The sequence below is a fragment of the Ictidomys tridecemlineatus genome, chromosome 16 (genome assembly GCF_052094955.1).
Source record: "Ictidomys tridecemlineatus isolate mIctTri1 chromosome 16, mIctTri1.hap1, whole genome shotgun sequence".
Classification (NCBI taxonomy): Eukaryota; Metazoa; Chordata; class Mammalia; order Rodentia; family Sciuridae; genus Ictidomys; species Ictidomys tridecemlineatus.
The window spans coordinates 25,911,351-25,923,571 of record NC_135492.1 but is presented as its reverse complement, the minus strand read 5'-3'; the positions used below and the strand labels follow the sequence as shown (position 1 = coordinate 25,923,571).

The window sequence follows — 12,221 nt, the reverse complement described above, 5'->3', positions numbered from 1 at the left end:
TAAATCCAGGATACTAGCCTATGTCTTTTGGTTGGTGTGTTTAAGCCAGTAACATTTAAAGTTACTATTGAGAAATGGTTTGTATTTCCAGCCATCCCTGTTTATTTTTTTCTACTTGACTTGAAGTGTTAATTATTGTTTAATTTTCAATTGGTATCTACATATAGGATCCAGCATTTTAATTGAACATGTGTAGTGATCAAATCAGTGCAATTTCTACTTTCTAAAATATCATTTTGATGTTTGAAACCTGTGAACTCTTTTTAGAATGTCCACAGTCTAATAATTACTTGTCCAAATCAAACCATGGGCTATAAAGCCTAAGAGTTACTTTTCCCTCTTAACGGCTTTTTGGCACTCCTTGCCATCTGTCTCTTAAAACAGATATAAAAAGCTTTTCTCCTTTGTGTTTTTTTCTGATCAACTTTTTCAGCTTCAACATATGAGTGCAAACACAGGATTTTTGAAATATGAAAAATCACTAGAAAAAGACAGTCTCCCATGGTAAATCCAGAAAAAATAATATAAATTTAAAAATTTTAGACTATAGTCCCAGTGACTTGGGAGGCTAAGAAAGGAGGATGGTGAGTTCAAATCCAGCAACAGCAAGACCCTGAGCAACTTGGTGAGATGCTGTCTCTAAATAAAATACAAAATAGGAGTAGGGATGTGGCTCACTGGTTGAGTGCCTATGATTTTAATCCCTGGTAACCCCCCAAAAAATATATTAGGGTTCACGTTTAATCACTAAGTCTTAGATATTTTTTGGTGAGATCTATATATAAATAGCATATGCCAATTCTTATAATTTTTTTTTTATGTTAGTCAAATATAACATAAATATTTTTATAGTTTAAGCTTAAGTTGATCTATATTAGCATTTAAAAATAACTTAAAAATGCTTTTAGGTGAGGCTGAATGCCTGCAATCCCATCGGCTCAGGAGTCAGAGAATTACAAGGCCAAAGCTCAGTAACTTAGCAAGATTTTCTCCCAATATAAAAAATGGCTGGTGTGATAGTTTAATGACTAACTGCCCAGGGTTCAATCTGGGGTACAAAGGAAAAGAGGAGGTTTTTAATACTGCCTTGTCTCAACAACAAAAAGACATGTGAAATTTAAAAACAAATACTGCTTTCTATCACTTTTCTGTGACACACAGAATCTGCTTCAATTCATTTTAAATATTTGAATCTTACACAATCTAAGTTTTCTAACACTCAATAAATGACATGTTTTAGTCATGGGTGTTTCCAAGCCATTGGATGAATTTAAGATCAGTGTAGCTGAGGAAAATGCAGTCATACAAACTGGAGTGTGCAGGTGCCATGAATTTGCAGTAATAGTCAAGAACCCATGGATGGGTTGTTCATTGCCTTGAAATTGTTGGAAAATTGTTTATGATGGTAAATTTCTGTATCAGTATTGGGAAGAACTTAGACCCTTTTCTGATAGTATGCTTCAAGGAAAGGGACACAATTTCATGCAATAATGAGGAGAAATAATCTTCATACAGGCAGTGGCCAGGAGAAAGCACAGTCTGGTCATTCTGCCAGCTCCAGTTTTGAACCACAATCATCACTAAATGATGTGCATCAAGTATGATTAAAATTGTGTAAATGTACCATGGTAGTGTTGTGAAGAAATATCTATAGTAATGTCTATGCTAAGCTACCATTGTTTTTAGGAAGCATCCTGGAGAATGGGAATGATTCATAGATGACTAAAATCTTGAGCTATGTACCTTCCCAGCTGTGCACATTATGCCTGGCACAACATAGTCCAGGAGATCATGAGACATAACACAAGCTCTCTGACATCAGGGAGGTAATCTGAGAAACACCCCTCAAACAAGGGTCTACGGAGTGATACTTCCAGCTTGGTCCACAGGTGCCCTATTATACTGGGCACTCATGTCCTTTAAGCACTGGAGAAATCAAGCTGCCCCCTAGAGTGGGCATTCTGTGTGGAATGATATGTAAATCACAAGGAATCTAACACAGATTTCTGAAATAGGTTACATTTGAAGAATTCACATATGGTAAGAAGAAGGAAAGGCCAAGTGAGGAGATAAGAAAAAAACAGATCACACATGAAAAAAAATTTTTCAAAAAAAAAAAAATCACAAGTTTTGTTTGTTAGAGCTGATAATAAAGATTTCTTCTAGTATCTGGATCCAGGAAGGAGTCATGTTAGATATGGTGCTATCACTAAAGTCAGAGGAGGCTGTGTGATACATGCAGCATCATCTGTGTGGCAACCATCTAGTGAGGACTGCTCAGGCAGTGGACACAAGCTGGTGGTCAGGACAGAAGTAGAGAGAATTACAGGAGAAAGACACCCTGCTGCAAGTCAGGGTTATTTGGACCCTCTGGGTGGGCACATTCCAGGGTGAAAGTAAGAGGAAGGAACACCTCTTCTCCCATATGCAGTTTGAGCCCCATGCTGTTCATAACGGGAGAGGAAATAGGATCTGTCACCCCTAACACACATGTGCAGACTTACAGCTTGCGGTTGTCCTCATCTCACAGCTCAGCTTCACCACTACTGCCAACCCTCCCCATGTCCCCTTGGTGTTCACTAACAGATAAAAGGAAGATGGAGAATTGAGACTGGTCTTGCTTCAAGCAAGTGGGCTTGGGACTGATGTCAGCCTTGGCAGAAATTTCTCTCTGGTGGCTCTTTGTGTGCTGGGAATCTATGAAGAGAACTAGAGAGAAATGACTGACACCTCAGAGAGGTTGACACCATCACATAGCTTCTCTGCTGCAAAACACACCCTCTAGTAACACAACAAGCAAACCCTGGGCAAGACTTGACTGAATGAATGGCAGCTATTCGTGAGAAGTAGAGGTGAGAACCATGGCTTGCTTTTATAAATTGTCAGGGTTTTAAAATACAGCTCAGGGTTAACACTTACATGTATAGTATTTATATTACTATCATTTTAAATTTCTCCTGAGAAAAGCCACTAGAAGACAAAGTGCTCTTTAAAGTCAAGAAAGAAGAAGCCCCAGAGGTGCTTCTCCATGGGGACAAGTGCATGGAGTACTGCATATAGGGCATAGGTTAAGGGTGTCTGTATGGCAGGCCACTCCCCATGCTAGGTGTGTGAGTGGCAAAATGCTTACCCCATCAGCACAGCTCTGGGCACAAGGCCATGTGTTGCAGTCCCACTCGTTAATTGTTCACGGCAAAAACAGCTAGCAGACATTGCATTGGTGGCTGTCTATATTCTGCTTAGGCACTGCCTGAGTACATATACATGGTAACTGCACAATAAAATCAGGCCTGCTTTCTGATTGGTCTCTGGAGATCTTGATTAGAGACTCCACAGCCACACTATCCTCTACTATGTTCTGTGGACATCCTCAGGGTTGAGGGAGCCCAAGCACTTCTCTGCAGACCCCAAGCTCCCATTTCTGGGAAACCCACATGCTCCTGCAGGAGGTTCGATTTTCCCCGACTGATGTTGCGATGGAAGAGTCAAGATCTGCTTTCATCTTTCTTGCTTCATCTTGTTCTGTGGGTCTTAGGGTCACATTTATCTGTGCATGCTAATGACATGAAAAATTGAATTTTGGAAAAAAATCTGAAAGTGACCTGGATAGGATGGATTTCAAGTGTCCTGAATGTACCCCTAAGCAAAATTGAATTTACACATTTCCATTATTAGATATTACAAAAAGTTTTTAGTGATTAAAACAGAATGGAGTAATACATAAAAATATTCTTCCATATGCTTGTTAATTATATTCACAAGCCTATAATTTGGCACCATGAATTGGAACTTACCAGCACAGTTATTTGATTTTCTAAAATATTTATGTACTTCCTTCTGATCATGGTCCCTTATTTGACACTTACCAACTGAAAATTCTTAACCATGTGAGATTTCATTCTATAAAATGAGGTTTTGAACGTAGAACCTCATTTCCCTCTAAAGATTTCAAAATGTACAATTACTCAAACCATAATTGTTCTATGAGTTATAAAGATGACCAAAGCAAGATTATCAATCAAAATATTAAAACTTATTAATTCCCCGTTAATAAGTATACTAATTAGTAGTGTTTAAAATCTCTACATAACCTACCATATGTAAGTTATGTCCCATGAAGTTATTAAATTGAAAATTGAAGAAGTAAAACTGACATTCCCTATAAGAATAATTGACTCATTTTAGCAGGATCTCAAAGAAGCAAACAGCTTTAGAAGACAATATCCTCATTGCACCATACAGAACATGGGCCTCTGGGCTCCAACCATCCTAATGAGCTCAGAGGACCATGTTCTGTATGGTGCAACGAGGATATTGTCTTCGAAAGATGTTTGCTGCTTTGAAGAAGCAAAGAAGCTACTGGGAAACCTCACTAGTAGATTGAATTCTCTCCTCAAATGCCCTTTTTAGAATCCAAACTAACTCTGCATCTGAGGACACAGAGGTACTTTGTCAACTGAATAAGCTGAGCAGAGCACAAACACTTGTAAGTTTTATGGAAAGGATGTGTTTAACATCTGTCTCTGCAGATTTGTAATTTTAATGTCTGTAGAAAGGCAATAAGTTCCCACTGGAGAACACAGAACTGTGGCTTCCCCAGTGGGACATGTCATCTCTCTTAATATTATTGTCTTCTCTAATGGATAACAGCAATCCAAGAAATCTGGGCTTTAAATCCTTAAAGTTTCTGGGACACATCTGGAAAAGGATCTTGAGTGAGATCATTTTCTCATGTTGATAAGGAAACTTAAATTACTCTAATTCTGGTCCTAAAATCAAATTAGTCCAAACCTGTCCCACAACTTATAATGCCTCTACTTTTATGTGAGGGACTCCTGGTACCCCCATAATTTCCCTGAAGCCTGAAGTGTGTGATGGGCCCTTCTTTCCTAGTTTGCACATGGAGCACACCTTCTTGTGGTTAGTGATGGTTTGGTAAGTCATCTTTTCCAAAGTAACAGTTCTATGGCTTAAGCTCTAAGTGAAATGTTAAAATTAAAAAAAGAAGAGGAAGACCTATAGGTCACATGTTGTAGAAATCACAGGCAGATGGAATCTAGTCAGAACTGAGGCAGAGTCCGAGCTTGAGTCCACTCTAAGAAACCTACATGATCAACTCCACCTTCTCTGAGAGAAAACCATGTAAAAAGCAGGATCAGTCTCCTGGGTACTGTATAAAATATACATAAAAGCATTAAAGCACTATATTAAAAAGGATCCCCGTTATCTGGAGTCAAAAGAAAGGACAGTCATTTCAAGCAGACCCACTTACGTTCCAGTTGTTGAAATCAGAAGATTGTTCTTGAACACTGCCATTATCGACATGTGAAGGGTTAGTACAGGCATGATAATGAATGAAACATTCGTTTTTTCTAGAGGTAATTGCAAACTTGGAGTAAATGAAAATATATAAAATGAAAACTAATATCCACAGACACAAATTCCACATGGATGGGATGAGGGAGGTGGAAAACTGAAGAAGAAAGTCACAATAATTGTCAAAGCATGAGACCTCCAAAGCCACATGAGAGGGAAACATAAAACAAGAAAAGGGTGCAAGTCGTTGAACAAGTATTTCAGCATATGAACAGTTAGGAAAGACACATCAAGGGTGGAGGAAAAGAATCCCCTCATGCAGCCCCCATTCTAGACCAGCCACATGAAAGTTTTGTGTCTTTGGTGAATTGGGCTCTGCCTTACTCCCTGGCATAGCCCATTAATCACAAACATGCAACCTGGAATACTGTCCCTCATACACACTCACCTCCTGGGAGGCTTCTGAATGAGCCATGGCAGAGGGTTGGCCAGTACTCCCAACTTTGTGGAGCCAAGAAGAGATCTTTGGAGAGGTGGAGAATTGCAGAACACATCTTTGTTGTAATGTGGACATGGTGTGTAATTAGGTGTTGTTGAGTCTAATCTCTTTGTAGCCATGATTTTTCATAGAGAGGAAAATAATGTCATCTCTAATTGTGAGGATTAGGACAAACATACTTAACAAGTGGGTTTTAACCATTTCAAAAAGGCTCTCTGGGGACCTGGGCATGGTGGTATTTGCCTCTAATCTCAGCAGCTTGGAAGGCTGAGGAAGGAGGGTCATGAGTTCAGAGCCAGCCTCAGGGAAAAAAATCTACTAAGCAGATCAGTGAGATCTTGTCTCTACATAAAATAAGGGTAGGGAAGTGTATCAGGTGTTGAGTGCCCCCGAGTTCAATCTTCATCATTGTACCCCCTCGCAAAAAAGAAGAATTTCTGAGGAGTGAGTCTCAGGCTTTGGATTTATAACAGCTTTCATGGAGGTTCTAAAATGTAGTACTAGTATAGAATAAGTGTTATGGGCCAAGCTCTGGGGTGGATATGCATGCATTTGAATCCAGGCATTTATATGTACATTATAGATTTGATGTTGATCTACTGATGTAATATTTTCTATCCAAGGCAAGTATGTGCTTTAGTTAAAGTCTAAAATAGTAGATATATAATTTAATAATCTGCAGCTACATATATAAAAATAACAGTCATCAAATAATCATGTATGTGAAGCTAGATCATTTCATGACTCTTCAGAACATGTAGATCTATAAGGTAAGATATTAAGAGAAACAATAAAACTGAAACATTCATGAACTTGGATGCTATTTAAAAATCTGAGGTGAATGTTGGTCCACAATCTGATATCCATAACAAGACCCCTACAGCACAAAAATTAAAAATTAAGAATAAAAAGGGGGATATATTCAAACTAAAAAGCTGCTTCTCAGCAAAAGAAACAATAATGTGAAGAAAGAACCTACAGATTGTATACAAATCTTTACCACACGTAATTCAGAAAAAGCACTAAAGTCTAGGGTATATAAAGAACTAAAAATTACCACAAACAACGATAACAAAAGCCAATTAACAAATGAACTCTATAACTGAACAGACACTTCACAGATGAAATATAAACCATTAACAAATATATGAAGAAACATTCCACCCATCTAGCAATTAGGAAAATGTAAATCAAAATTACTTTAAGATTTTATCAAACTTTAGTCAGAATGGCAATCATTAATAATACAGGCAACAATAAATGTTGGTGAGGTTGTGGGGAAAAAGGTACACTCACACATTGCTCATGAGATTGACTCCAAATTGGTGCAACCACCATTGAAAGCAGTATGGAGACGCCTTGAAAATCCAGAATAGAACCATCATTTGACCCAGCTATCCCTCTCTTTGGACTATACCCAAAGGACTTAAAAGCAGCATACTAGAGGGGAAACAGCTGCACCAATATTTACAGCAGCACAATTCACAATAGATAAACCATAGAACCAACGTATGTTTCCTTCAACAGATGAATGGATAAATAAAATGTGATATATATATATATATATATATATATATATATATATATATATAATTTCCCCCACCAATGGAATATTACTTAGCTTCAAAGATGAATGAAACTGTGCCATCTGGTGGTATAAGGATAGAGCTGAAGAATACCATGCTAAGTGAAATAAGCCCCCCTCCCACCTCACACACACACACACACAAACACACAAACACAAAGACCAAATGTTCCCTCCCATAAGTGTATGCTAATTCACAATGGGGGTAGGGAAGAATACTTATTTAGATTAAGTAGAGAGAAGTTCAGAAAGGGGAGGGAATATGGGGATAGAAATGATAGTAGAATGAAACAGACATTACATATAATACATAATATATAGAGATGCTAAAGCACTCAAAAAGGGAGGGGGAGAGAATAGAAATTCAGTGGATTAGACAAAGTTGGATTGAAGAAAAGAAAAGGGAAATAGGAGTACAAATGACAGTAGAATGAATCAGACACAACTTTTCAATGTTTATATATAAATACACCACCAGGAAAGGTCCACACCATGTACACCTCAAGAATGGAATGCTAACTAAAATAAAATTTACTCCATGTATAATATGTCAAAATTTGATCTACTATCATGAATACCTAAAAAGAGTAAGAAATTTTAAAAATGACAAGGGAAAATTTGTATACCGAGAAAATTTGTGAGTTAAAACTCTTCAATGAATGGTAATGTCATTAAGGTTAAGTATAAGTATAAAAGAGAACCTTGAGCCCCTACAAAACAACAATGTAAATAGAGTTGCCCAAGTCAGTCTGCGCAACTATCATTTATCACAAAATTTTTGGTTTACAACTCTTTTCTATTTGTTTTACAAAGCAGCACAAGAACAATACTTACAAGTTGAGCAGAGAGGAAACATTATAGTGCAGTGTTATGAATACTATGAATAGTGCTGTAGGCACTCAAAGAAAGCATTCTCAATTTCCTCCCCCATGAAATAAAAAATCATGCAGTTGAAAAGAGAAGAACATGGCTGCCAGCGAATAGGCAGCACATACAATGCCTCCGTGGTAAGGGGATCAGAGAGACTCATTAATACACCCACATGTGTCCTGCTGAGAAACTTCAAGCCAAATTCCTCTGAAAGGAGACCTTCCTGGAACTAGTAAGTTTAATAGGAGGTGTCAGATTGTCACAGAATACTGAATCTCGGCAACCCAGAGCAGGAGCACAGTCCCGCCGGGGCCGCCAAATTGCCGCTGCCTACACATTGCAGTGAACATAGGAGCGGACACTGACCACCTGGACCCCCGCGGGCAGGCTCTGTGAACCACAGCTGACCGCTGCCCACAAGATGCAGCGTTCGTGGGAACGGTCGCTGCCTGCCTGGACCCCCGCGGGCGGGCTCTGTGAACCCAAGCCGACCACCGCCCACACGCTGCAGCAAGTTTAGGAGCAGGAGCTGCCTGCCTGGGCCCCCGGGAGCTGGCTCTGTGAGTCGCAGCCGGCCGCAGACCACACGCAGTAGCGAGTTTAGGAGCAGGAGCTGCCTGCGTGGGCCCCCACAGCCAGGCTTTGTGAACCGTCCACACGTAGCACCGAACTTGGGAGCCATTGCTGGCTGGCTGCCTGCCTGGGACCCCTCCCCCCCGCTGGCTTTGTGAACCGCAGCCAGCCGCTGCTCACACGGTGCAGTGAACTTGGAAAGTGGCGCTGCCTGCTTGGACCCCCGCAGACCGGCTCTGTGAACCGCCACTGGCTACCGCCATGCGGCTGCTGCCTACACCCTTGCGGTGAGTGGGGAAGCAGGCGCTGCCTGCCCGGCCCCGCCGGCCCGACTCTGTGAACCTCCTCTGGCGGTCTGGAGCTGCAGACGACCACCCTCCACCTGCCAACCCAGTGCTGCAAATGACCCCTGACCAGCTATGCAAAAGGCCTCGCCCACACGGTGAACAGCAGGAATGGAGACCCGCCCAATCCGGGAGGAAGAACTGCTGCACAGTGATTGACTCCCGCCTACTGAGAGGAGAAACTTGGCCCGGTGGGCATAGCTCCATCCACTGGAAGAGCAGTTAATCCAATTCTAGGACTGCATTTATAAAATTTTTTTTTGCTGTCTTTTTAAATGATTTTTAATCCATGTTATTTTATTTTGTTCTATTTTTTTAATTTCATTTTCCATTTCTACTATTATTATTTTTCTTTAAATCCCTTTTAATCTTCTATTTTTTTCTATCCTTCTTTTCTTCTGTCTTTACATTTCTTTTCAATTTTCTTATTCCCCCTTCCTTGAATTCTACCTGCTTACTCTTATTCTCTTTAGTGACTTCTACCCATCCCTTCTAATACCTTTTCTCCCAAGCTTCAAATATATTTATAGGAGTAAACAGTAACTCAGCAGTCAAACAGAACAAGAAACAATATGAACAGCATGAAAAAGCAAGGAAGAAAAGGAGTGCAAACAATGCAGGGCAGCCTAAATATTCAGGAGGATATATAGAGTCATCAGAAAAATGGTCATATAAAGAACTCATGGAACACCTGAGACAGATGGAACGGAACCTTAAAGAGGATACAAAACAGCAAATTCAAGCAGCGAAAGAACACATTGAGAATGTATTACACAAACAGATAAAGGAAGAAGTTAAGCATCTTTATCAGGAGATAGAGACTATAAAAAAGAATCAAACCATAATCTTAGAAATGAAGAAAACTATAAACCAAATTAAGAACTCAAATGAGAGTATCATTAATAGAGTGGAGCAAGTAGAAGCTAGAACGTCAGATAATGAAGACAAAATATATCATCTGGAAAAGAGTCTAGCCATCTCAGATAGGCTGGTTAAAAATCATGAGAGAAGCATACAAGAGATATGTGATAATATAAAAAAACCAAATTTAAGAGTCATTGGGATAGAGGAAGGGATAGAGATTCAAACAAGGGGAATGAGTAATCTACTAGATGAAATAATTACAGAAAACTTTCCAGAAATAAAAATGGAAACAGATATACAAATTGTAGATGCATACAGGACACCGAACATACAAAATCACAGTAGACCAACGCCAAGACACATTGTTATGAAGATATCCAATATACAAAACAAAGAGAAAATATTAAAAGCTACAAGAGAAAAGAGAAAGATTACATTCAGGGGTAAACCAATAAGGTTAACAACGGACTTCTCAACTCAGACGCTGAAAGCAAGAAGATCCTGGAACAACGTATTTCAAACACTGAAAGACAATGGATGCCAACCAAGAATTCTGTACCCAGCAAAATTAAGCTTCAGATACGACAACGAAATAAAAATCTTTCATGATAAACAAAAACTAAAAGAATTTGCAGCCAGAAAACCAGCGTTGCAAAGCATCTTGAGCAAAACACTTCACGAGGAAGAAATGGAAAACAATAACCAAAGCCAACAGTGGGAAGTACCTCAGTAAAGACAGACGGAGGGGGGAAAACTAATCATGGTGAAACAAACGCAATTAAAAAAAAAAAAGATAAATAATCAAACATGGCTGGAAGTACAAACCATATATCAATAGTAACTCTAAACATTAATGGTTTAAACACTCCAATAAAGCGACATAGGATGGTAACATGGATCAAAAAAGCAAATCCAACAATATGCTTCCTCCAGGAGACTGACCTGACTGGAAAAGACATACACAGGCTGAAGGTGAAAGGTTGGGAAAAAATATACCACGCACACGCTCCTCGCAAGCAAGCAGGGGTGGCCATCCTCATATCGAATAAAATCGACTTCAAGACTAAGTTAATCCAAAGGGATAAGGAAGGACATTATATACTGTTAAAAGGAACCATTAAACAATAAGACATAACAATTATCAATATTTATGCACCAAATAATGGCGCTTCGAAGTTTATAAAACAAATTCTCCTCAAGTTAAAGAATCAAATAGACCACAACACAATAATTATGGGTGACTTCAACACACCTCTCTCACCATTGGACAGATCCTCCAAGCAAAAGTTGAATAAAGAAACTATAGACCTCAATACCACAATCAATAACCTAGACATAACTGACATATATAGAATATACCAACCATCATCGAATGGATATACTTTTTTCTCAGCAGCACATGAATCCTTCTCAAAAATAGACCATATATTATGACATAGGGCAACCCTCAATAAATATAAAGGGGTGGAGATTATATCATGCATTTTATCTGATCATAATGGATTGAAACTGGAAATTAATGATAAAAGTAGGAAGGGAAAATCCAATATCACATGGAAAATGAACAATATGTTACTGAATGATCAAAGGGTTACAGAAGACATAAAGAAGGAAATCAAAAAATTCTTAGAGATAAACGAAAATGCAGACACAACCTATCGGAATCTATGAGACACAATGAAAGCAGTTTTAAGAGGGAAATTCATCGCCTGGAGGTCATTCCTCAAAAAAAGGAAAAACCAACAAATAAATGAGCTCACACTTCATCTCAAAGCCCTAGAAATAAAAAAGAAAAACAATAGCAAATGCAGCAGAAAGCAAGAAATAATTAAAATCAGAGCGGAAATCAATGAAATTGAAACAAAAGAAACTATCGAAAAAATTAACAAAACTAGAAGTTGGTTCTTTGAAAAAATAAACAAGATTGACAAACCTTTAGCCATGCTAACGAAGAGAAGAAGAGAGAGAACTCAAATTACTAACATAAGGGATGAAAAAGGCAATATCACAACAGACGCCATAGAAATACAGAAGACAATTAGAGATTATTTTGAAAACCTATATTCCAATAAAATAGAAGATAGTGAAGACATCGATAAATTTCTTAAGAAATATGATTTGCCCAGACTGAGTCAGGAGAACACACACGATTTTAACAGACCAATATAAA

The 12,221-nt window shown here is 38.8% G+C and overlaps 1 protein-coding gene across 1 annotated transcript in view; it reads right to left on the bottom strand.

The window, feature by feature from the left end:
• LOC144371266 (uncharacterized) overlaps positions 1-9,106 on the bottom strand; it is a 137,918-nt gene extending 128,812 nt beyond the window's left edge. The window contains exon 1 of the mRNA XM_078033674.1: positions 9,026-9,106. Within this exon, the coding sequence (XP_077889800.1) occupies positions 9,026-9,106 (81 nt within the window). The remainder of the gene's footprint in view (positions 1-9,025) is intronic.
• Between the last annotated feature and the right edge of the window lie 3,115 nt (positions 9,107-12,221).